At 42.6% G+C, this 23,316-nt stretch overlaps 1 protein-coding gene across 1 annotated transcript in view; it reads left to right on the top strand.

The window, feature by feature from the left end:
- cdc42bpb (CDC42 binding protein kinase beta (DMPK-like)) overlaps window positions 1-23,316 on the top strand; it is a 268,863-nt gene that overhangs the window by 161,194 nt on the left and 84,353 nt on the right. The window contains exons 10-13 of the mRNA XM_068038967.1: window positions 430-596; window positions 958-1,077; window positions 8,846-8,979; window positions 13,741-13,983. Of these exons, the coding sequence (XP_067895068.1) occupies window positions 430-596; window positions 958-1,077; window positions 8,846-8,979; window positions 13,741-13,983 (664 nt within the window). The remainder of the gene's footprint in view (window positions 1-429; window positions 597-957; window positions 1,078-8,845; window positions 8,980-13,740; window positions 13,984-23,316) is intronic.

Here is a 23,316-nt window from a genome sequence, read left to right as displayed (position 1 = left end):
AGTGTTCTATTGTGGGAAATGTTTTTCAGATGAGGCCTTAAGCAATGGCCCTATCTGCCTCCTCAAGTGGGTGTAAAAGATCCCATGATGCTATTCTAAAAAGAGTGGGGGGGGGTTCTCCCAGTGCCTTGGGTAGCATGTATCCCTTAACCAGCAGCAGTAAAACAGATAATCTGGTCATTTATTTCAATGATGTTTCTGAGATCTTGATGCGCACAATTGATTGTCATATTTTCCTATATTATAGTAATGGCTACACTTCAAAGGTGAAGCGTTTTGGGACACTGAGGTTGTGAAAAAGCATTTATTGAATGCAAGCTCTATCTCTCTGTAGGGTTATGTGACCACTTTCATTGAATTGTCAATTAATGCTTAATCAAGTTATGATATTTAGAATGCAGCAGTGAGTAATGTAATTTGCTGTTTCAGTCCTTTGTCAGACAGAACTTCTTTGAAAAATGTTATGCAATCAGATTCAATTGATGCGGATGCAGATGTACGAATAGACTTGGAAAACAGTTTACAAATAGAGGCTTATGAGAGACGAATCCACAGGCTTGAACAAGAAAAAGTAGAACTAACTAGGAAACTACAAGGTAACTTTGAGATTTAAATAGAAGGTAAAGCATGGAAACGCACAGTAAAACAAAAAGACAAGTTAGTGTTTTCGGCTCTGCATGCATTATTAGAATTGAAGCCTGATGATAAGTGTAAAATAGAAAACTAAAAAGGTTTCAGTTCTAAAGAAGCATGTGCACTCAAAAGATCAATCTTGTCTTTTCTGTTTACAGATACTACTTGATATGTGTATTTCTAACATTTTCTGTTTTTATTCAGTTTTCCAGCATTTGCAAGTTTTTTTTCTGAAACTTAGAGATTATTATATTGTTACTGGTTTACTGTCTTCATTCCTTATAATTCCTGATTTAGTTTCATATACTTGGTCTCTTGTTTTAGAATCCACACAGGCTGTACAGTCACTTCATAGTTCAACACGTGGAATGGGAACTGGCAGCAGAGATAAGGAAATCAAGAGGTTAAATGAGGAAATGGAAAAACTGAGAAAGAAGTTAGCAGGTACATCTATTTATCATATTTTGGCTTCTTTTACTTGTACCACAACTTTCTTTGTAGACTTATTTGTTGTACTTTGTCCCTAAGAAAGGTGATTGTGCTTAACCTTTTGTCCTTACATCAGTATATTCTCAATTAATGGAGGCTGGTCTTAACTCTCAAGCCTGTCATAGTGCAATGGTTGAATGACTACATTTTGATCATCTCCATGTCCTTTACTGAGACGATGGAAATTTTATTTCTGTCACTTCTTCAAAGACACAGTTTTGTCATGGCTTGCTCTTTGAGCCAAAAGCTACCATTTCTTAACCTAAATGAGTTAGTCCTTGGCCCTTCAGCTATCTGCATTCTTAGCCTCACTGGCAGTACAATCTCAAATGGAAGTCCCACGCCCTCCTCCTTTGCTAAAGCTGCCTTTAAGAAGATAAAAGCAAAATACCGTGGATGCTGGAAATACTCAGCAGGTCTGGCAGCATCAGTGGGGAGAGAAACAGTTAATGTTTCAGGTCTGTGATCTTTCATCAGAACACATAAGTTCAGGTTCCTCTTTGGCGCTAAGCACTTCTATTCCTCTGAGTACTGTCATCCTGCAAGATCTTCCTCCTTCATACACTATTTGTCCCTAGTATATTGAAATTGAAACTCAGAACAAAGTCCCCCACTCTTAAGCTATTCTTTCTGAGGATCTCTAAACTGTCCTATAATTTTCTAGCTTTCAAAATGCAGAATTGGCACTAATAATAGTTTCTGTTTACCCAATTTTTTCTGACCTTTTGTCAACCTTGATATCATGTACTGTGGACTTTGGCCATTAACCTTGATTTCTTTTTTTTAAATATCTTAATGAATTTAATAACTAGATAGAATCTGTTTTGGATATATGCTCATTACTCAACTCTGGATTTGTTGGTATCTCAGCTAATGAGTTTCTAGGCTTTCTAGAACCATCTCCTTTACAGCCTACTATGCATTTCATTTGGGAAAATCCCGAGTTAGTTGACATTAGCCGCAGCCAGGGAAGACAAACAGAATCATGCACGCATTCGGCTCATTGTGCCTGTGCCAACTCTTTGCAAGAACGATCCAATAGTCCCACTCTCCTCCTCTTTCCCAATGGCCTTGCAAATTTCTCCTTTTTATGTCAACGTCAGCGGCGGCTGTCCCGCAGTTCGAGAATTACCTCTATTCAAGGTCATTAGTTTCTGCCATGGGTCTTCAGGTGACTGAACAGGCCCCTTTGGGCACATGGGGCACGACGTTCCACAAGGTAGTTGGATCTGGAGTGCAGGTTTTGCTTCCTTTTCTTTCCTTCTCTGCCACATCATTAAGGCATTTGGAGTCAAAGCATGATGCAGCTTGATGAACAAGTTGTCGCCATTTTGAACGATTGGTAGCAAGCTTCTCCCAGTCATCAAAGTCAGTTCTGCCACATTTCAAAGAGAGCTTCAGAGTGTCTTGGATATATTTGATATATATATTTCAAATTTCCTTTTGAAAGTTACTATTGAATCGGCTTCTTCCACCTTTTCAAGTAGTGCATTACAGATCATCATAACTCGCTGTGCAAGAAAAAATTCCTCATTTCCCCCTCGGATAGGTTGCCAGTTAGCTTGAGTTCAAATCAGAGAGAAAGCCTTTTTATTTCCTTTGCTGTGTATTCCTTAGTGTGTCTAAGTACAGGAAGCTAGCTTCAGTTGGAATCCAAGAAACTAATTTTCAGGTTGGGAAATATTTTTCAAATAAGGTGGCTATATATCCAATGGATTGGACGAATTTTATCCACCACAAAGTGAGTTAGATTAGAGTTTTGTTCAGGACTACAGAGCCCCATTTATGGTGTAAATATTATGACTAGAAGATGACTGCTGACTTTGAAATTGCATTAGAGATTTGCTAATGTTCTAGAAATGGGCGTTGAGCTCCGTTGCTCAGGATGCATCTGGGGGGTTAATAGGCATTTACATCTCTCATTTCCACCGGAGCTCCAGGTTCAGGCATGAGGGAAACAACTGCTGTGAGGGAAGCAAATTGTGTTTTTTTTTGAAGCAGTACCCAAAATTTATTTCATTAATCCCATGAGTGACAAACCATTAGTCCCTGAGGACAAAAGACATTTTATATCTGAGTCAGAGACTCATGAGCTTTACTTGAATAATCTGCAACCTGATAATCTTTCTGCTGTAATTTCTAACCAGTGATTATCTGCATTTCTCATCTAATGGCCAGTAAAGGAAAAGTTTTAGGACCTCTTGAAAGCAGACTTTACTGCCAGATTTAAACATATGCAAGTGGTCCATAAATGTCTCTTGTTGAAGTGAATTGTTCTTGTTTTCTGAAAGATATATTTCACTATCAAGTTAACGAGTAAGCCTATTTTGGCTAGTTAACATCTTTTTGCTAATTTTTCACTTCCAAATGAGAGTTGTTTACTGATCTGTCAGTATTTCACCCTCTTGAGCAATTGGTGGGTTACGCTCTAAGTAACCAGAAATGGTTTATAGAATCATAGAATAGTTACAGCACAGAAGGAGGCCATTCGGCCCGTCATGTCCAGACTGGCTCTCTAAGAGCTACTCGGCTAGACCCACTACCCTGCCCTTTCGCCATAGCCCTGCAAATGTTTTCAGGTGCTTATCCAATTCCCTTTTGAAAGCCATGATTGAATCTGCCTTGGACTGTATGTTTCCAGGGACAAAAACATCACAACTGTATTATGAGATACTGACACAAGATGCAAAGTCAAGATACCAAAAGTATTTGAGGACAGATGTACAGGAAGTTGGCTACTAGTATGGTGTATTTTTGTCAACTTATTTCCAGCATCCAAGATGTCAATCAGAGTTCCTTCTTAGAAATAAAAACAAAATACTGCTGATGAAAGGTCACAGACCCGAAATGTTAACTCTGTTTATCTCTCCACCGATGCTGCCAGACCGGCTGAGTATTTCCAGCACTTTGTTTCCTTCTTAGAAAGCTCCACGTATGCTGTGCCTCTCAGCACCATCCTTATTCATCCATGCTCGCCCCATATCAAAACATGGCTATCTATTTGGTAAAAATCCATAACAACTAGATCAGCTTACTGATTTCTATGCTTTCTCTTAACCTTACTCTGTGAGAAATATTCAGAATATACTACTTAATCTAGAAAGTATAAATTGTTCTTGTGAACTGAACACACAGCTCAGTACATTTTTAAATCAAGTTGGTGGATTCCTTAGAATTCATTTAGTAGCTTTTGCAACTGTTGTCAATAAAAATTCCAGAGGCAAGTATCTCCAAGTGCTGGGAGATTAAAGGGACTGAGGAAATTGGGCCGCCTTGTATTTTGAGCTTGTTTCATCTGAAATATCTGAATCTCTTATGGGCGGCACAGTGGCGCAGTGGTTAGCACCGCAGCCTCACAGCTCCAGCGACCCGGGTTCAATTCTGGGTACTGCCTGTGTGGAGTTTGCAAGTTCTCCCTGTGTCTGCGTGGGTTTCCTCCGAGTGCTCCGGTTTCCTCCCACATGCCAAAGACTTGCAGGTTGATAGGTAAATTGGCCATTATAAATTGCCCCTAGTATAGGTAGGTGGTAGGGAAATATAGGGACAGGTGGGGATGCGGTAGGAATATGGGATTAGTGTAGGATTAGTATAAATGGGTGGTTGATGGTCGGCACAGACTCGGTGGGCCGAAGGGCCTGTTTCAGTGCTGTATCTCTAAACTAAATACTAAACATGATATCCACGCATCAAGTCTTAATTTTTTGCTTTCCAGAAGAATTACCTAAAGTTATTTATCCCTTCAGTCATTGTTATTGATATGCGAAGCTCTTTTTTAGGAAAAAAGTCTAAAATTTCCATCTTTTTAAAGATTCCAGTGCTGAAATACCTTTTGCCAATACCACCTCCTAACACCAGTCACGGTTTTCACTTCAGAGATGGACTTAGAGCTTTGGCATGCTTTGTCGATGGGACTAAATGTTTGTGGGAGAGAGTTCCAAACCTCTACCACCCTTTGCGTGAAGAAGTGCTTCCTAACATCTCTCCTGAACGGTCTGGTCCTAATTTTTAGACTATGCCCCCTAGTTTTAGAATCTCCAACCAGTGGAAATAGTTTATCTTTATCTAGCCTGTCTTTTCCTGTTAATATCTTGAAGACTTCGATCAGATCACCCCTTAACCTTCTAAATTCTAGCGAAAACAGGCCTAATTTGTGTATTCTCTCCTCGTGACTTAACCCCTGTAGTCCAGATATCATTCTTGTAAACATACGTTACGCTCCCTCCAAGGCCAATATATCCTTCCAAAGGTGTGGTGCCCAGAACTGCTCACAGTACTCCAAGTGGGGTCTAACCAGGGTTTTGTACAGCTGCAGCATAACCTCTGTGTCTTTATACTCCAATCCTCTAAATATAAAGGCTAGCATTCTATTAGCCTTTTTAATTATTTTCTGCACTTGCTTGTGGCGTTTTAAAGATCTATGCACCTGAACCCCTTGGAGCAGCTTGGCTAGAGGCGTGGCAAGTTCTGGAGCACAGGTCTTGAGTACTATTGCCAGAATGTTGTCAGGGCCCGTAGCCTTTGCAGTATCCAGTGCCTTCAGTCGTTTCTTGATATCAAGCGGAGTGAATTGAATTGGCTGGTCTGGCATCTGTGATGCTGGGGACATCAGGAGGAGGCCGAGTTGGATCATCCACTTGGCACTTCCAGCTGAAGTTTGATGTAAATGTTTCAGCCTTATCTTTCATACTGATGTGCTGGGCTCCCCATCATTGAGGATGGGGATATTTGTGGAGCCTCCTCCTCCTGTTAGTTGTTTAATTGTCCACTATCATTCACGACTGGATACGGCAGGGCTGCAGAGCTTAGAACTGATCCGCTGGTTGTGGGATCGCTTAGCTCTGTCTATCGCATGCTACTTATGCTGTTTGGCATGCAAGTAGTCTTCAGTTGTAGCTTCACCAGGTTGATACCTCATTTTGAGGTATGCATGATGCTGCTCCTGGCATGCACTCCTGCACTCTTCATTGAACCAGGTTCAATCCCGCAGCTTGATGGTCATGGTAGAGTGGGGAATATGCCGGGTCATGAGGTTACAGATTGTGGCAGAGTACAATTCTGCTGCTGCTGATGGTCCACAGCGCCTCATGGATGCCCAGTTTTGCATTGCTAGATCTGTTCGAAATCTATCCCATTTAGCATAGTGGTAGTGCCACACAACACGATGAAGGGTATCCTCAGTGTGAAGATGGGACTTCGTCTCCACAAAGACTGTGCGGTGGTCACTCCTACCAATACTATCATGAACTGATGCATCTGCGGCAGGCAGATTGGTGAGGACAAGGTCAAGTATGTTTTTCCTTCTTGTTGGTTCCCCCACCCACCTGCTGCAGACCCAGTCGAGCATGTGTGTCCTTTAGGACTCAGCCAGCTCAGTCAGTAGTGGTGCTACCGAGCCAGTCTTGGTGATCGACATTGAATTCCCCCACCCAGAGTACATTCTGCACCCTTGCCACCTTCAGTGCTTCCTCCAAGTGGTGTTCAAAATGGAGGAGTACTGATTCATCAGCTGAGGGTGGGCAGTAGGTGGTAATCAGCAGGAGGTTCCTTGCCCATGTTTGACCTGATGCCCTGAGACTTCATGGTGTCGATTTTGAGGATTCCCAGGGCAACTCCCTCCTGACTGTACAACCATTGTGCCACCACCTCTGCTGGGTCTGTCCTGCTGGTGGGACAGGACATACCTGGTGATGGTCGTGTCTGGGTCATTGTCTGTAAGGTATGATTCGGTGAATATGACTATGTCAGGCTATTGCTTGACTAGTCTGTGGGACAGCTCTCCCAACTTTGGCACAAGCCCCCAGATGTTAGCAAGGAGGACTTTGCAGGGTCGACAGGGCTAGGTTTGCCGTTGTCATTCCCAGTGCCTAGGTCGATGCCCGGTGGTCCGTCTGGTTTCATTCCTTATTGACTTGGCACTTAGCGGTTAGGTACAACTGAGTGGCTTGCTAGGCCATTTCAGAGGGCATTTATGAGTCAACCACATTGCTGTGGGTCTGGAGTCACATGTAAGCCAGACCAGGTAAGGACAGCAGATTTCCTTCCCGAAAGGATATTCATGAACCAGATGGGTTTTTACAACAATAAACAATGGTTTCATGGCCATCATTAGACCAGCTTTTTTTTTTTAAATTCTAGATTTTTTTTTTATTAATTGAATTCAAATTCCACCTTCTGCCATGGTGGGATTCAAACCCATGTCCCCAGAGGAATACCCTGGGTTACTTGTCCAGTGACAATACCACTACACCACTGTCTCCCCCTAAATATGGGGTGCCGAGATGGGAGGTGGGCATTAGATGGATTGAACATGTCAATGTTGTAATTAGGAATGGGCAACAAATACTGGCCTTGCCAGCGAAGCCCACATTCCATGAAATAATTTTTTTTTTTAATTGATTTTCATGGGGTGCATAGCTTAGGATTACAAAGTAGATAAACTAATGTAATTGTTAACAAAATTGCATTTGTTGTCCATAAAAATGCTATTGTATATTTCGGCACTATACTTTGGGAAACAAAGATATATGAATTGGTGTTTTTTTTTGGAATTCTTTCGTGGATATGAGCGTCGCTGGCAAGGCCAGCATTTGTTGCCCATCCCTAGCTGCCCTTGAGAAGGTGGTGGTGAGCTGCCGCCTTGAATCACTGCATTCCATCTGGTGTAGGTACACTCACAGTGCTGTCAGGAAGAAAGTTCCACGTTTTTGACCCAGCGACAGTGAAGGAACGACGAGACCAATCTAAATCAGGATGATGTGTGACTTGGGGGGGGCGGGGGGTGGGGGTGGGGTGGAACTTGTAGGTGGTGCGTATGTAGCCCTTGTCCTTCTAGGTGGAAAAGAGGTCGGAAGGAGGCTTGGCAAGTTGCTGCAGTGCATTTTGTATACAGTGCACACTGCTGCCGTTGTGTGCCAGTGGTGGAGGTTGTGAATGTTTAAGGCGGTGGATGGGGTGTCAGTCAAGCGGGCTGCTTTTTCCTGGACGGTGTGAAGCTTCTTGAGTGGTGTTGGAGCTGCACTCATCTAAGCAAGTGGTGAGTAGTCCATCACACTCCAGATTTGTGCCATGTAGCTGGTGGACAGGCTTTGCGGAGTCGGGAGGGGAGTTATTTGCCACGGAATTCCCGGCCTCTGACCTCCTCTTGTAGCCAAAGTATTTATGTGGCTGGTCCAGTTAACTTTCTGGTCAATGGTAACCCCCAGAATGATGTTGGTGGGAGATTCAGTAATGGTAATGCTAGTGAATGTGAAGGGGAAATGATTAGAGATGGTCATTGCCTGGCACTTGTGTGGTGTAGATGTTACTAATCAACCCAAGCCTGAATGTTGTCCAGGTTTTGTTCCATGCGGGCACAGGCTGCTTTTGTATCTGAGGAGTCGCGAATAGTACTGAACACTGTGCAATCAACGAACATCCCTGATTCTGACCTTCCGTTGGAAGAAAGGTCATTGCTGAAGCAGCTGAAGATAGTTGGGCCTCAGACACTACTGTGAGGAACTCCTTCAGCGATGTCCTGGGGCTTAGATGTTTTGCCTCCAACAACCACAACCATCTTTCTTTGTACTGGGTATGACTCCAACCTGTGCTGCTATCATGAAGGTTTAAAGATGACGCCATAAGCATACATAAGTATTCAAAAAGGCATTGAATACTGTTTTAGCTGCCACTTCAAAAGTCAATTTCAGTTATAGAAATTGGGTTCTTTTTTTAAATTTCTTTTTAGAATCTGATCGGTTAGAACATCAGCTTGAAAATGCAGTGTCGCTCCGTCAAGATTTTGAAGAAACTACAAACAAAGTAAAAGCACTTGAAAAACAGATTAAAGCACTTAAACAAGAAAAAGAAGAAAATCACAAGGTACACAAGTAAAATTGATATTCTTAAAAAAACCTTGGTAGGTTATGATTAAAAAGGAGCATGATTGTAATTTGATTTTTTAATTCATTATGGGTATATCGCTAGCTCTTGAAGTTGGGCAATGCAACAGCATTACTGAAGTGTTAAAATATTCCTGTAGTATCCTAATATAAAGGAAATGATGCAAATCCTTAAAATGTTATAAAAATATCAACTGCTTGAAATATGCAGCAGGTCATTCAGCCTCTGTTAAATGAAAAGACAGATTCCAACATTTTATGTTTGCAGTTTGTAATTCCAATTTTGATGTACTTACTGACTAGGTAGTTTAGTGAAACATATGTAAATCTTCTAAGTATTCACCTTTTAGATCTAAAATGTGATGTTCAAGTTGTGGAGGCGGGTGGGTCGGGGAGAAACTGCAAAGATGTTACCATTAAGAAAGGAGGGAGAGAAAGTAGGGATCTATAGGCCAGTTGACCTGACATCAGTAGTACGGAAAATACCAGAATCTGTTAAGGACATGGTTACAGGGTATTTGGAAAATCACAATATGATTAGGCAGTGTCAACACAATGTTATGAAAGGGGAAGTGTTTGACAACCCTATTGGAGTTCAGCAGTGTTTAGCTAGAGTCTAGCACAGTAGATAAGGGGAAACCAGTGGATGTGGTATATTTGGATTTTCGCAAGGCATTCAATAAGATACAACACAATGGATTGTTACACAAGGTTAGGGCTCATGAGATTGGGGTAATATATTAGTATGGATTAAGGACTGGTTAACGAACAGAAAACAGAGTGGGAATAAATGAGTCATCTTTAGGATGGCAGAGTGTAACTAGTGGAGTTCTGCAAGGATCTGTGCTGGGACCTCAGCCATTTATAGCCTTATCCATTACATAGATAAGGGGACCAAGTGTAATATATCCAAGTTTGCTGACGATACTAAGCTGGATGGGAAAGTAAGCTGTGAGGAGGACGTAAAGAGGTTGCGATGTGACATGGACAGGTTACTTGTTAGGGCAAGAGCGTGGCAGATGGAGTGTAACGTGGGGAAGTATGAAATTATCCACTTGGGTAAGAAAAATGGAAAAGCGGCATTTTTTTTAAAAGGTAAGATGCTAGTAACTTGGGAATTTGGGTGCCCTTGCACAAGAAACACAGTTAACATGCAGGTACAGCAAGCAATTATGAAGGCAAATGGTATGTTAGTATTTATTGCAAGGGGGTTGCAGGATAAGAAAGTCATGCTGCAATTACATCGGGCTTTGGTGAGACCACACCTAGTTTACTCAGTAGAAGAATCTCTTGTCCAGTAAAATCTCAGTCTGATGTTTTATGCAGTGTGTCCATTCTTCTAGTAGTGTTTGGGGATCAGGATTCTTTCCAATCCTGCATGTTGATCCAATGCAATTTCAAACAAAGTCAGCACTTGATAAATAAAAGCAAAATACTGCGGATGCTGGAAATCTGAAATAAAAACAAGAAATGCTGGAACCACTCAGCAGGTCTGGCAGCATCTGTGAAAAGAGAAGCAGAGTAGTTCCGATGAAGGGTCACTGACCCGAAACGTTAACTCTGCTTCTCTTTCCACAGATGCTGCCAGACCTGCTGAGTGGTTCCAGCGTTTCTTGTTTTTATTTCAGCACTTGATAAAGTAAGGTTGACATTTGGAACCAGAAAAGGTGCTGATTCCCACTCAAATTGCAGTGGTCTGGAATGAGCCCGTCACATATCATTCAAGTAAATCCAGGAAACATGCTGTGATGGGTCTTTATTAGGCTACTTTATCAAGGGAATTGTTCTTCTTGCAAGGAATAAAAATTTAAGACAGTGCTTATGCTAGAGGTAGCATCTCATTTTGTTCATTTTTTCTGCTATTTATTCACCTTCTGAAGACTTAGACTCCTTCCTTCGGGGACGGTTTACATATGAACCAGTCACCCACCAGTTCCATACCTAAACAGCATTTCTTCATGTGTAAACATAGACTGAGGGTGCTGATGGTCTTCTCAATCGAAGAAGGAAGCACTGCTCAATCCTGACCTCATCTGAAAGCCACATGTACACTTGCATTAAAATGCTATGAGAGAAGTATTGCTTTTGCCAATGTTTTCCTCATATTAGAAATTAACCACTGTGGGACTGGAGCATGCACAGTGCTGTATTTGTCACTGAGCTTCATGTGGTCAACATTGTAACTCAGTTTACTGACAGTGCCAGTTTGAAATTGGTATCTGTAATATAATGCAGCTTACTTTCCAGCAAATTCTTAATTCTGTAAACTTATTTTTTGTATCCCTGAAAGAATGGCAGCTCAGCAATCCTGGTTACAGGATTTTCAGAGGAGTTAGCAAAGAGCCTAAAAAAAGGAGGGGTACAACATTGATTAAAGAAACAGTTATAGCTGTGAGGAGTGATGATATGGTAGAAGTATCATCAAATGAGAGCATATGGGTTTAACTAAAGAACAAAAAAGGGTCAATCACACTATTGGGAGTGTATTATAGACCCCCAAACAGTCAGTCAGAGATAGAAGATTAATATGTCGGCAAATCTCTGAGAAGTCCAAAAACAATTGGGCAGTAATAGTGGGGAAATTCAACTACCCTCATATTAGCTGGGATGGAAGTAGTGTGAAAGACACAGACTGTGCAGAATTCTTTTTTTAAAAAAATACTTTTTTAGCCATTAAGTAGCAGCCTAACAAGCGAGGGGGCAGGGTTCTGGACTTCATTTTAGGGAATGAATTTGGGCAGGTGGAAGGGGTATCAGTAAGGGAGCACTTTGGTGGAATTGATCATAATTCAGTTAGATTTAGGGTAGTTATGGAAAAGGACAAAGATAGACCAGGAATAAAAGTTCTCAATTGGGGAAAAGCTAATTTTATGAAGCTGAGATGTGATTTAGCTGAAGTTGGTTGGAAACAGCTACTTGAAGGTAAATCAGTGGCAGATCAGTGGGAGGCATTCAAGGAAGAGATAGTGAGGGTTCAGAGCAAGTATGTTCCCTTAAAGAAAACGGGTGGGACTAAAAATCCAGAGCCCCATGGGAGTCGAGGCTTAAAGGAAAGGATAAAGAAAAAAAGAAAGCTTATGACAGATACTGAGGGCTCAATGCTGCATAAAAGCTAGAAGAGTATAAAAAGTGTAGTGGTGGAATTAAAGAGGTAATTAGGAAAGTGAAGAGAGGGCAAGAAAAATAGTGGCAAAGGATAGCGAAAAAGTGGTCTATCAGGGACCATAACGGAAACCTGTGGGTGAATGTGGAGGACATTGGTATGGTTCTTAATTAATACTTTGCGTCTGTTTTCACAAAAGGGAGACAATTCAGACATTGCAGTCAGAGAGCAGGTGTGTAAAATTTGTGATGAAATTAGTGAGACAGGAAATGTTAAGGGGTTTAATCTTAAGCCCAGACGAAATGTATCCTGTTGAGGGAAGCAAGAAAAGAAAAAGCGGAGGCACTGACCATTTTCCAATCCTCTCTGGCTACAGGTGTGGTGCCAGAGGACTGGAGGACAGCTAACATTGTACCAATGTTTAAAAAGGGAGAAAGGGATAGATGAGTAATTGCAGGCCAGTTAGCCAAACCTCAGTGGTGGGAAAATTGGAAAATAATTCTGAAGGGCAAGATAAATCTTTATTTAGAACCACACAAATTAATCAGAGAGTCAGCACAGATTTGTTAAGTGAAGATCGTGTCTGGCTAACATAATTGAGTTTTTTGAGGAGGTAACAAGGAGGGTCTTAATGAGGGTAGTGCATTTGATGTAGTCTTTATGGTTTTAGCAAGGCTTTTGATAAGATCCCATATGGTAGACTGGTCACGAAAATAAAAACCCCTGGAATCCAAGGCAAAGTGGAAAGTTCGGTCCAAAATTGGCTCAGAGGCAGGAAGCAAAGGGTACTGGTCCATGGGTGTTTTTGAGATGGGAAGCTTGTTTCCAGTGGCGCTCTGCAAGGCTCAGTTCCAGGTCCATTGTTTTTTGTGATGTACATCAATGATTTGGACTTGAATGCAAGGGGTATGGTGAGGAAGTTTGCAGACGATATAAAAATTGGCCGTGTGGTTCACTTTGAAGAAGAAAACTGTAGACAGCAGGAAGCTATCAGGTGGGCGGAACAGTGGCAAATGGAGTTTAATCCAGAGAAGTGTGAAGAACAGGGAGACCTTGGAGTGTATGTCCATCGATCCCTGAAGGTGGCTGGCCAGGTCGACAAGGTGGTCATATAGGTGCTTGATGGCCAGCACGGACTCGATGGGCCGAAGGGCCTGTTTCTGTGCTGTATAACTCTATGACTCTTGCATTCGGGGAAGGCTAACAAGGCAAGGGAATACACAATAAATGGTAGGATGCTGAGACGTAGAGGAACAGGGAGACCTTGGAGTGCTTGTCCATAGACCCTGGAGGGTGGCTGGCCAGATAGATAAGGTGGTCAAGATTTAGTGTAAGAGGTAGGAGGGTTTAGAGAGGATTCGAGACGAAAAAAATTTTACCCAGAGGGTAGTGGGGATCTGGAACTCACTGCCTGAAAGGGTTGTAGAGGCAGAATACCTCATAACATTCAAAAAGTACTTGATATGCACTTGAAGTGCTGTAACCTACAAAGCTACAGATCAAGAGCTGGAAAGTGGGATTAGGCTAGATGGATATTGTCCACGTGGGCATGATGGGCCGAATGACCTCCTTACGTGCTGTAAATTTCTATGATTCTATATATTAATGTAATGTCTGTCTAACCTATAATTTTGATAGCAACTTGTTGAAACCCTTGAACGGCAAAAATCCCAAACCAAGGAATTGAAGGATGCACATCAGCAGAGGAAAATTGCAATGCAGGAGTTTTCTGAACTCAATGAACGGATGGCAGAGTTGCGCTCACAAAAACAGAAGTTGTCTCGACATCTCCGTGACAAAGAGGAAGAGTTGGAATTAGCTATGCAGAAGATTGATACAATGCGTCAGGAAATTCGGAAAGCAGAGAGGACCAGAAAGGAAGTAAGTTACCGACAAACTGAAAGAATAGAGTCCCAGTTTACATTAGCTCTGAGAACTTGTATGTTTAGAAGTAATCCTATAAATTAACTTGAGACTTGTAAGAAACTTTTTCTTGATTTCTAATCCAAAGAAATAAGTAAGTTCTAAAAGGAAACTTGCCTGTTGACATAGACAAACCAGTTAGTGGGTTAGGGAAGCAGCACAATATGTAAAGCAGTAAATGGAAATAATGAAATTGTAGAAATAATGAAGGGAATAGAATGATGAGCTTGCTGCTAATTGTCATTATAAATTAATTTGTTCTTCAACTTGTCATCGTTTCAAATGTAACTTTTCCTCAACTGTTGGACAGTTTTACCAAATGTGCCAAGTGTGCAAAGCATTTTGTGCAAGTTTCTTCATCTTGCAAGAAATCTACGTTGTTTCAGTGTCAAATCAAAGAACAGAACACAGCAGAATTAATTTTACACAGATTTTTTTTATTATTCATTCATGGGATGTGGGCGACGCTGGCCAGGCCAGCATTTATTGCTCATCCCTAATTGCCCTTGAGAAGGTGGTGATGAGCTGCCTTCTTGAACTGCTGCAGTCCATTTGGGGTCGGTACACCCACAGTGCTGTTAGGAAGGGAGTTCCAGGATTTTGACCCAGCGACAGTGAAGGAACGGCAATATGGTTCCAAGTCAGGATGGTGTGTGACTTGGAGGGGAACTTGCAGGTGGTGGTGTTCCCATGTATTTGCTGCCCTTGTCCTTCTAGTTGGTAGAGGTCGCGGGTTTGGAAGGTGCTGTCTAAGGAGCCTTGGTGCATTGCTGCAGTGCATCTTGTAGATGGTACACACTGCTGCCACTGTGTGTCGGTGGTGGAGGGAGTGAATGTTTGTAGATGGGGTGCCAATCAAGCAGGCTGCTTTGTCCTGGATGGTGTTGAGCTTCTTGAGTGTTGTTGGAGTTGCACTCATCCAGGCAAGTGGAGAGTATTCCATCACACTCCCGACTTGTGCCTTGTAGATGGTGGACAGGCTTTGGGGAGTCAGGAGGTGAGTTACTCACCTCAGGATTCCTAGCCTCTGACCTGCTCTTGTAGCCACGGTATTTATATGGCTACTCCAGTTCAGTTTCTGGTCAATGGTAACCCCTAGGATGTTGATAGTGGGGGATTTAGCGATGGTAATGCTATTGAATGTCAAGGGGAGATGGTTAGATTCTCTCGTTGATGATGGTCATTGCCTGGCACTTGTGTGGCGCGAATGTTATTTGCCACTCATCAGCCCAAGCCTGGATATTGTCCAGTTCTTGCTGCATTTCTACACGGACTGCTTCAGTATCTGAGGAGTCACGAATGGTGCTGAACATTGTGCAATCATCCGCGAACATCCCCACTTCTGACCTTATGATTGAAGGAAGGTCATTGATGAAGCAGCTGAAGATGGTTGGGCCTAGGACACTACCCTGAGGAACTCCTGCAGTGATGTCCTGGAGCTCAGTTGATTGACCTCCAACAACCACAACCATCTTCCTATGCGCTAGGTATGACCCCAGCCAGTGGAGGGTTTTCCCTCTGATTCCCATTGACCTCAGTTTTGCTAGGGCTGCTTGATGCCATACTCAGTCAAATGCTGCCTTGATGTCAAGGAGATGTTTGTCTGTGTAGAAGTAGAAAGAAAAACAGAGGTCCCTCAGTTTCTCAGTCAGTTATGCTGTCTTTTTTATGCAAATTCCTCATTAATTGTTCCTTTCCATCTTACTATTGCTCCATAATTGCCATATTGTATGTGTTACTCTGTTGAACTATCTTTTTTTCTCCCCTCTAACTCCATGTTGGACACAGTCTCAGAATAAGGGGCAGGCCATTTAAGACTGAGATGAGGAGGAATTTCTTTACTCAAAGGGTGGTGAATCTGTGGAATTCTCTACCCCAGAGGGCTGTGGAAGCTCAATCATTGAGCATGTTCAAGACAGAAATCAATAGATTTCTGGTACTAATGACATCAAGGGATATGGGGATAATGGGGAAAAATGGCTTAGAGATAGATGATCAGCCATGATCTTTTTAAATGGCGGAGCAGACTCGACGGGCCGAGTAGTCTACTCCTGCTCCTATTTTCTATGATCCTATGATGTGCCAGGTCAGAGTACTGCAGCAGAAAAGATTTCGAAACTCTTCTTATGTGGTCCTTGACAGACAAGCAGTGTCACAATTGAAGGCAATACTAAGCAAGTTAAAAGTTGCTGTAGAAAAAAAATTTTTTAAGTGAATCATCGCCCAATAGTCCTGATTTTAGACACCTCAACTATTTCCAATTGCTCATCTGTATTGATCTATGACTTCAAACACAAATAACAGGTCTCCCAATTCCAATTCAGTTGACTGGCTGAATATATTTCTGAAGAAACCATACTTTGATTTTTCACAGTTTTCCTCTCTCAATTTTGCAATGTTAAGAACAACAATTGCTAAGTATCTCTAATGTTTTAGGGGGTCTCCCACATCACTGTCCCTTCCTAGAATTATTGTTTGGACAGTAATTACCAACAGAAAGTAAGCCATAAGTTAACAAAAGATCAGTTTAACTGACCAAGCTCGCATCAGATCAATGAACTGTCATGCCCAGTAAAGGCATGTCCTATTCATAACTTTAAACATGGACTGTATTCAGCACAGAATCTTCTGGAGTTGAATTTTCTTTTCAAATGAACCACAATAGACATTCAAATGCTGCAATAAGATGGCTTCTGAGGGTCAGGTGACTTTTACAATTTCAGCCCAGACTCCGAAGTATCTCAAGCCACCAGAAAGTTCCTAATTGACCATGGGTGGAGTGTCTCCCTTGAATGGATGTACCACGATAAAATCATTTGTGGATTCACACCTCCTGCTTGTGGTCTGACCCAAAACTCCATATCTATGGACTCCTAGACTCACTGTCTCCAAGCTCGAGACTTAATGAAGAGAGCTGTAAGAAAACAGTTAAATCATAAGTAGGTGCGAATGGCCACCATCCATCCCCACTGTGTAGAATTACGACCAAGGTGGGAGGAGTTCCACTTCTCCACAGGCCACAACATAGGGCGGCGCAGTGGTTAGCACCGCAGCCTCACAGCCAGGGACCCGGGTTCAATTCTGGGTACGACCTGTGTGGAGTTTGCAAGTTCTCCCTGTGGCCGCGTGGGTTTTCAACGGGTGCTCCGGTTTCCTCCCACAGCCAAAGCCTTGCAGGTGATTGGTAAATTCGCTGTTGTAAATTTCCCCTAGTGTAGGTAGGTGGTAGGGAATAAAAACAAGAAATGCTGGAACCACTCAGCAGGTCTGGCAGCATCTGTGAAAAGAGAAGCAGAGTTAACGTTTCGGGTCAGTGACCCTTCATCGGAACTACTCTGCTTCTCTTTTCACAGATGCTGCCAGACCTGCTGAGTGGTTCCAGCATTTCTTGTTTTTATTTCAGATTTCCAGCATCCGCAGTATTTTGCTTTTATTTTAGGTGGTAGGGAATATGGGATTACTGTAGGGTTAGTATAAATGGGTGGTTGTTGGTCGGCACAGACTCGGTGGGCCGAAATGGCCTGTTTCAGTGCTGTATCAATAAATAAATAAATAAAATTTTAAAAAATAAATAAAAAATGAAATATATTTAAATGTTTACCCAGTTCCCAATACGGTCAATCATAGACTCAACTCTTTATCCCAGAATAAAATACACCAACCATGTTTCTTTAATAAACAACAAAATTATCAGTTTATTATAAAACAAGACTTAACCAGTAATGAAACAAAGCATTAACACAGATTGAAATATGAAAGTTCCCCTTTTTAAATTCTCCACACGCAACTCACGCACACTGAAAAAAGTACAGAAATTCGCTCTGCAGCGGTCTGTTAGGAAAAAAAAGAATATTTTGGCCAAATATTTGCTAATTTTTGAAGAAAAAAAAGAGATGTGGGAAAATGTCAGTTGTCCCTTTTTGGTTTGGCGTCGCAAATTTGCATAGATGGCAGTCACTGGAATCTTTCTAGAATAGTCTTCAGGCGATGTTGAAGATTAGTTTGGCAGGTTTTCCGAGCGAAATGCAGCATCAGGAGTTTCCGGCAGGCCTTTCAGGAGGAATGCAGCATCAATTTCTCTATTTCTTACACTCACTTCTTCGAGCTTCTCAAAGAGATGGAAAAGGCTGAGCTGGGGTGACTGCTCTCTTAGCTGGTTTTTAAAACTCCTTTCAAAACACTCCACACCACAACTCACTGTCCAAAGTGAAACCAAAAAACAACCTCAGGAATCAAGCCTGCTGACCCCTATAAATCTTGATCTGTCCCTTCTCTGTAAACATCTTCTACAAGTCAAAAGGCCCCTGCTGGGTATTTATCTGAAGACAGGTGACTTCCAGTAAGGGTCAGTTTCAAACAAGACCTCAGTGTCCCTTCAATGACCCCAGTGGAAAAAAAACATCCATGGAATCCTTTTCAGTTTTCCCAAATAAAACAATGTCCATAAGTCCTCATGAGTCCTCAAAAACAAAAACTTAACAAAAAAATATAGAAGTACCATAACAGTAACAATGGCTTCGACCTTCAAATCATTCTGGGTGGGCAATAGAAGTATTGATCAGGTGGCCACCTGACCAAAGCTAATCACAAGTAACAAATCTTAATACTCCAAGCACCAGGGCGAAACTGGGCAGTTTGCAAACCATAGCTGCAGACATAGCAGCAAAGGCAGAACACCTATGCCTTAAAACTGGAGACTTCAACATCCTAAGGTCTCCAAGCCTGTTCCTTTTCAAGTCCACCAGTACAGAACACTGACCACCTAATAATGAGGCAACAAGCAACTAACTTTGTGACCTGCTGAAAAGTCCACCTCTTTGAGAGAATCCTGCAATGACTTCGATATATGACTACAGCTATCGAACCCACCTAACTACCCTTCCGGAGTGAAAAAGCCTTCCTCACTGTGTCTGCAATGCATGCTTTTTCCCCAAGACAAGCCAAATCTCATGACTTATGAACTATTCCTTTGTTTGCAATTTGTAAAAGTGCACTATCCTCTTTAATGGCTTTCTTTCTCATGTGTGTGTGTGTGAGAGTGAGTGGCGAATGAGTGACATAGCGTTAGACTTTTGGGGTGAACGTGTGAATAAAAATTATCCTCATTTAAACCCACGAAAAGCATGCTGATGGTTATTCAAATTGGCCATACACTCGGGTTACGGAACACACACATCTTCCTTGTTAGCAACACACTGATTACGGACAGTAAAGGGAAGGGAACTGGGGTTTCAGTTCTCTCTCAATTCTGTCCATAACAGAATCGGGAGCTGCATCTGGGATTTGAACCAATTGGGCTAAAATGAGCTGCATCTAACCTTGGAAAAAAATAAATTGGAAGCAAGAGGGAAAAGGTCAATAACTGAAATTGTTCCTTTAAAAAAAAAAGGACTGCAGCAGCAGGCTTAGTGTATATTAACAATAGAAATTAGATGTCTGACTTTAACATGAAGTCATTTGTAGAACAAGAGGACTTAACTTGGCATAAGTTAGCTACCTTAACCATTGATCAGCTCAGAGCAGTAGCTGGTCAGGTAGAACTTAGTATGAGGAAAAGAGCAGGAAGACCCGAGGTGCTAAAAATGCTGGACCAAGCAGAAGACATCGAACCTGAAACCGACTAGGTTACCATATCAAAAGTTCACCTGGAAGAGCAGAGGCTCGAGTTAGAATTTCAGGTGAGAAAGGAGGAATGAGAGTGAAGTGAGGGGGAGCGAGAGAGAGAGCTTCCCAGAGGGAAAAGTTTGAGAAGGAATTACAAGCACAAAAAGACAGTGAAATGAGACAGTTTGAATTGACTAGGGGAAATATTGTCATTTTGTAGTGGAGAAGCCGCTGGCAATTCAAATGACCCTACTCCAGAGACCAGCTTTGATTTCATAAAAGTATTCCTCGTTAGTACCCAAATTTGAAGATGATATTGAAGCTGCCTTCTTATCCTTCGAGAAGCTTGCAGATCAGTAAAAGTGGCCTGAAGAAATTTGAACTCTCCTGCTGCAAGGCCAGTTAACAGGAAAAGCCCACAAGGTTTATTCGCTGTTGTCAGCTGAGAGCTCCTCAAGCTACGAGCAAGTGAAAATGTTATTCTCTGTGCTTATGAGTTAGTACCGGAAGCGTATCGCCAGACGTTTAGGAGCTCTTGCAGAAAGCCCACTCAAACCTTCTTCGAATTTGAGTGAATTAACTCACCTTCGACCGATGGGTCCGAGCACTCAAAATTGATCACACATACGAGGGATTAGGAGAGGTTAGAGAAGTTCAAAAATTGCCTCTGTACAGCCATAAGACTCGTGGAAGAGCAGAGGGTTCTAACATCCAGGAATGCTGCAACCCTCGTTGCTAATTACTAGCTCACGCATAGACTCGGGAACATTGGAAAACCCTTTCTTAATGGCCCCCAGAAGTTCGGAAAAAACAGAAAAGGGGAATACAGTAGGGGATGGGGTAGCCAGGAGAAAATGAATAGAATGAGGGTGCAAGAGGTCATCCCCAAGCCAGAAGAGAAGGCACAGGGAGCAGGACTGACACCCGAAGACTGGTGTATTCCCATTGCAGTAAAATAGAACACACAGGGTCAGACTACTGGAAACATGAGGCTTGATAAGGATCCACAAAATCAGACCTGAGAAGGATACCTCTGTGGGTGACGTAGCAGATCAGACTGTGGCCATAGCTGCAGAAATTGACCCCTCTATCAGTACCATCCTATGCGTGGTAGAACCAGACAAAATCCCTGAAAGTTACCAGAGTTTTGTCCTCCAAGGATCAGTGTCTCCATACCCCTCTAAGGAAATGGGCAAGTCCATCATACTGCTCAGGGATACAGGGACCACTCAATCCTTCTTTGGAAACCTGAATCAAGGAGAGGAGGTGATCAGCCGAGCCACCTTATTTAAGGTGCAGCAGGCAGACCCGAACCGAAAGCGTATAGCGAAAACTGCCTGCTCTGAGGCAGAAGCTGCCCAGGTCCCCAGAATGCTATTACCCGAGAGACAGCGTAGTAATGTGAAAGTGGAGACCCTCTGGGAAAGAATTTCATGTCCCGTGTGTTCCAGGAGGTTGTCCATTGCCCAGGTATAGTACAGTTGAAATCCTTGGCCTATCACCCACAGACCCAAGGAGCATTAGAACGACATCATCAGAACCTCAAAACCATGGTCCGAACATAATGCCTTGAACACCCTCATAATTGGGATGAGGGATTAGGTCTCTTGCTGTTCGCCACGAGTAATTCACCGAATGAATCCACAGGCTTCAGCCATTCAAATTCATTTATAGACATGAGGTGTGAGGCCCCCTGAAGCTAGTAAAAGAAAAATTTCTGCAGCCAAGAGAGGAAACCTCACCATTAGAGTACATATCCACGTTTCGTTAACGGCTCTTTAACGTCATAGAGCAATAAAAAGCTTTGCAGTAAATCATGAAAAAGCAGGCAGACAGGCATGCTGAGACTCAAACTCTCCAGCCAGGGGGTCAGGTTATGCTGCTGTTGCCATTACCAAGTGATCCCTTTAGAGCAAAATCTAGTGGCCCACACAGTGTGATCAAAAGGATCAATGAGGTAAATTATCTGATTCATTCCCCTGACTGCAGAAAGAAACACCAGTTACACCACCTTAACATGTTAAAAAGATATTCTAGCCGAGAACCTGGTCAACCAGTAGGTGTTTGCCAGAAGGTAGGGATAGAAGAGGACAGCAGTGTCAGCAAGGACGAGATAGATGAGGGACCAGAAAACTCTCAGATTGAACCCTTGACTGTAAGACTAGCAAACAGAGATTTTGGAAGATTTAAACTCCATGCTGACCTATTTCACTGGACAACCAGAAGAAAGACAGAACCAGCCTGTTCAGGGAGTTTAAAGAAGTGTGTAGGGACCAACCAGGACGCACCTCACTGATAGTTCACTATGTGGATGTGGGAGATACCACACCAATTAAGCAAAACCCTTACAGACTGAGCCCTGGCTGTTGGTTCAAGTCCACCAAGAAATCCAGTCCGTGCTAGAACACGATATAATCGAGCCCAGTCAAAGCAGCTGGAGCTCCCCCATTGTGCTAATTCTGAAACTTGACGGTTCTAAGAGGCTCTGCATCAACTACTGGAAAGTGAGTGCAGTGACCTGGACCGATTCATACCCAATCCCTCCCATCGAGGATTGCATTGACAAGGTAAGAAACTCCGCCTACATCAGCAAAATTGATTTTTAAAAGGGTACTGGCAAGTTCCCATGACCCTCAAAGCGAGGAAAATCTCCGCTTTTGTCAGCCTGGTGGCTTATATGAGTGCAAGGTAATGCCATTTGGTCTCAAAAGTGCCCCAGCAACCTTCCAAAGACTGATAAATCAGGTGGTGGCTGGATTAAATAACTCTGCAGTGTACCTGGGCGACATGCTGGTTTACAGCGACACCTGGAAAGAGCACTTAACCACCTGGAGGCAGTGTTCAAGGGCCTACCTACAGTGAGCTAACATAGTTGTAAATTTAGCCAAGAGTGAGTTTGCTAAAGTGAAGGTAACCTATTTTGGGCATCTAGTAGGATAGGATCGAGTGTTGTCACAGGAGGCAAAGGTACGCAACCTGGTTAACCTCCCCACTACCAAAGCAAAGGGGGAGATGCTGCCATTTCTGGGAATGTGCAGATTCGTCCCAAACTTCAGTACTCCAGCTGCCCCACTAACTGATTTCCTCAAGAAAACTGCTAAGGTATTGTGGACAGAGGCATGCCAAAGAGCTTTTGGAAAATGAAGGGCCATTCTGACAAATGAACCCGTGTTAGCTGCCCCAAACTTTAACAAATCATTTTGTGTAGCTATTGATACGAATGACATGGAAGTAGGAGCGGTTTTGCTTCAGGAGGGCAACTCCGGAATCGACACCCAATTGGCAATTTTTCAAAAAAGACTGAACAGGCATCGGAGAAAATAATCTAGAGTGAAGAAGGAAACATTTGGACTCCTATCAGCCCTTCAGCACTTCGAGGTTTATGTAAGCAATGGACACTGAGACCCAAATGTACACTGACCATAATCCCTTAAAGTTCCTAGAAAAGTTTAAAGTGAGCAATGCCAGGCTGTTTCAATGGAGCTTGCACTCACAGCCATTCAACTTAAAGATCACCCACGTTGCTGGAAAAAACAATGTCATCGCTGATGCCCTATCTATAGAGTGTCAGTTATTGCAGTATGAGATTAACGTGTGGCTTTCTGAATGAGCATGTACAGAATGCGTTTGTATTTTTCTTGCTTTACCCGGAAGGCAATGTTTTTTTTTTTTAAAAGTCATCAACAT

The sequence above is a fragment of the Heterodontus francisci genome, chromosome 9 (genome assembly GCF_036365525.1).
Source record: "Heterodontus francisci isolate sHetFra1 chromosome 9, sHetFra1.hap1, whole genome shotgun sequence".
In the NCBI taxonomy this organism is placed as follows: domain Eukaryota; kingdom Metazoa; phylum Chordata; class Chondrichthyes; order Heterodontiformes; family Heterodontidae; genus Heterodontus; species Heterodontus francisci.
This window is presented reverse-complemented; position numbering and strand designations above follow the sequence as displayed.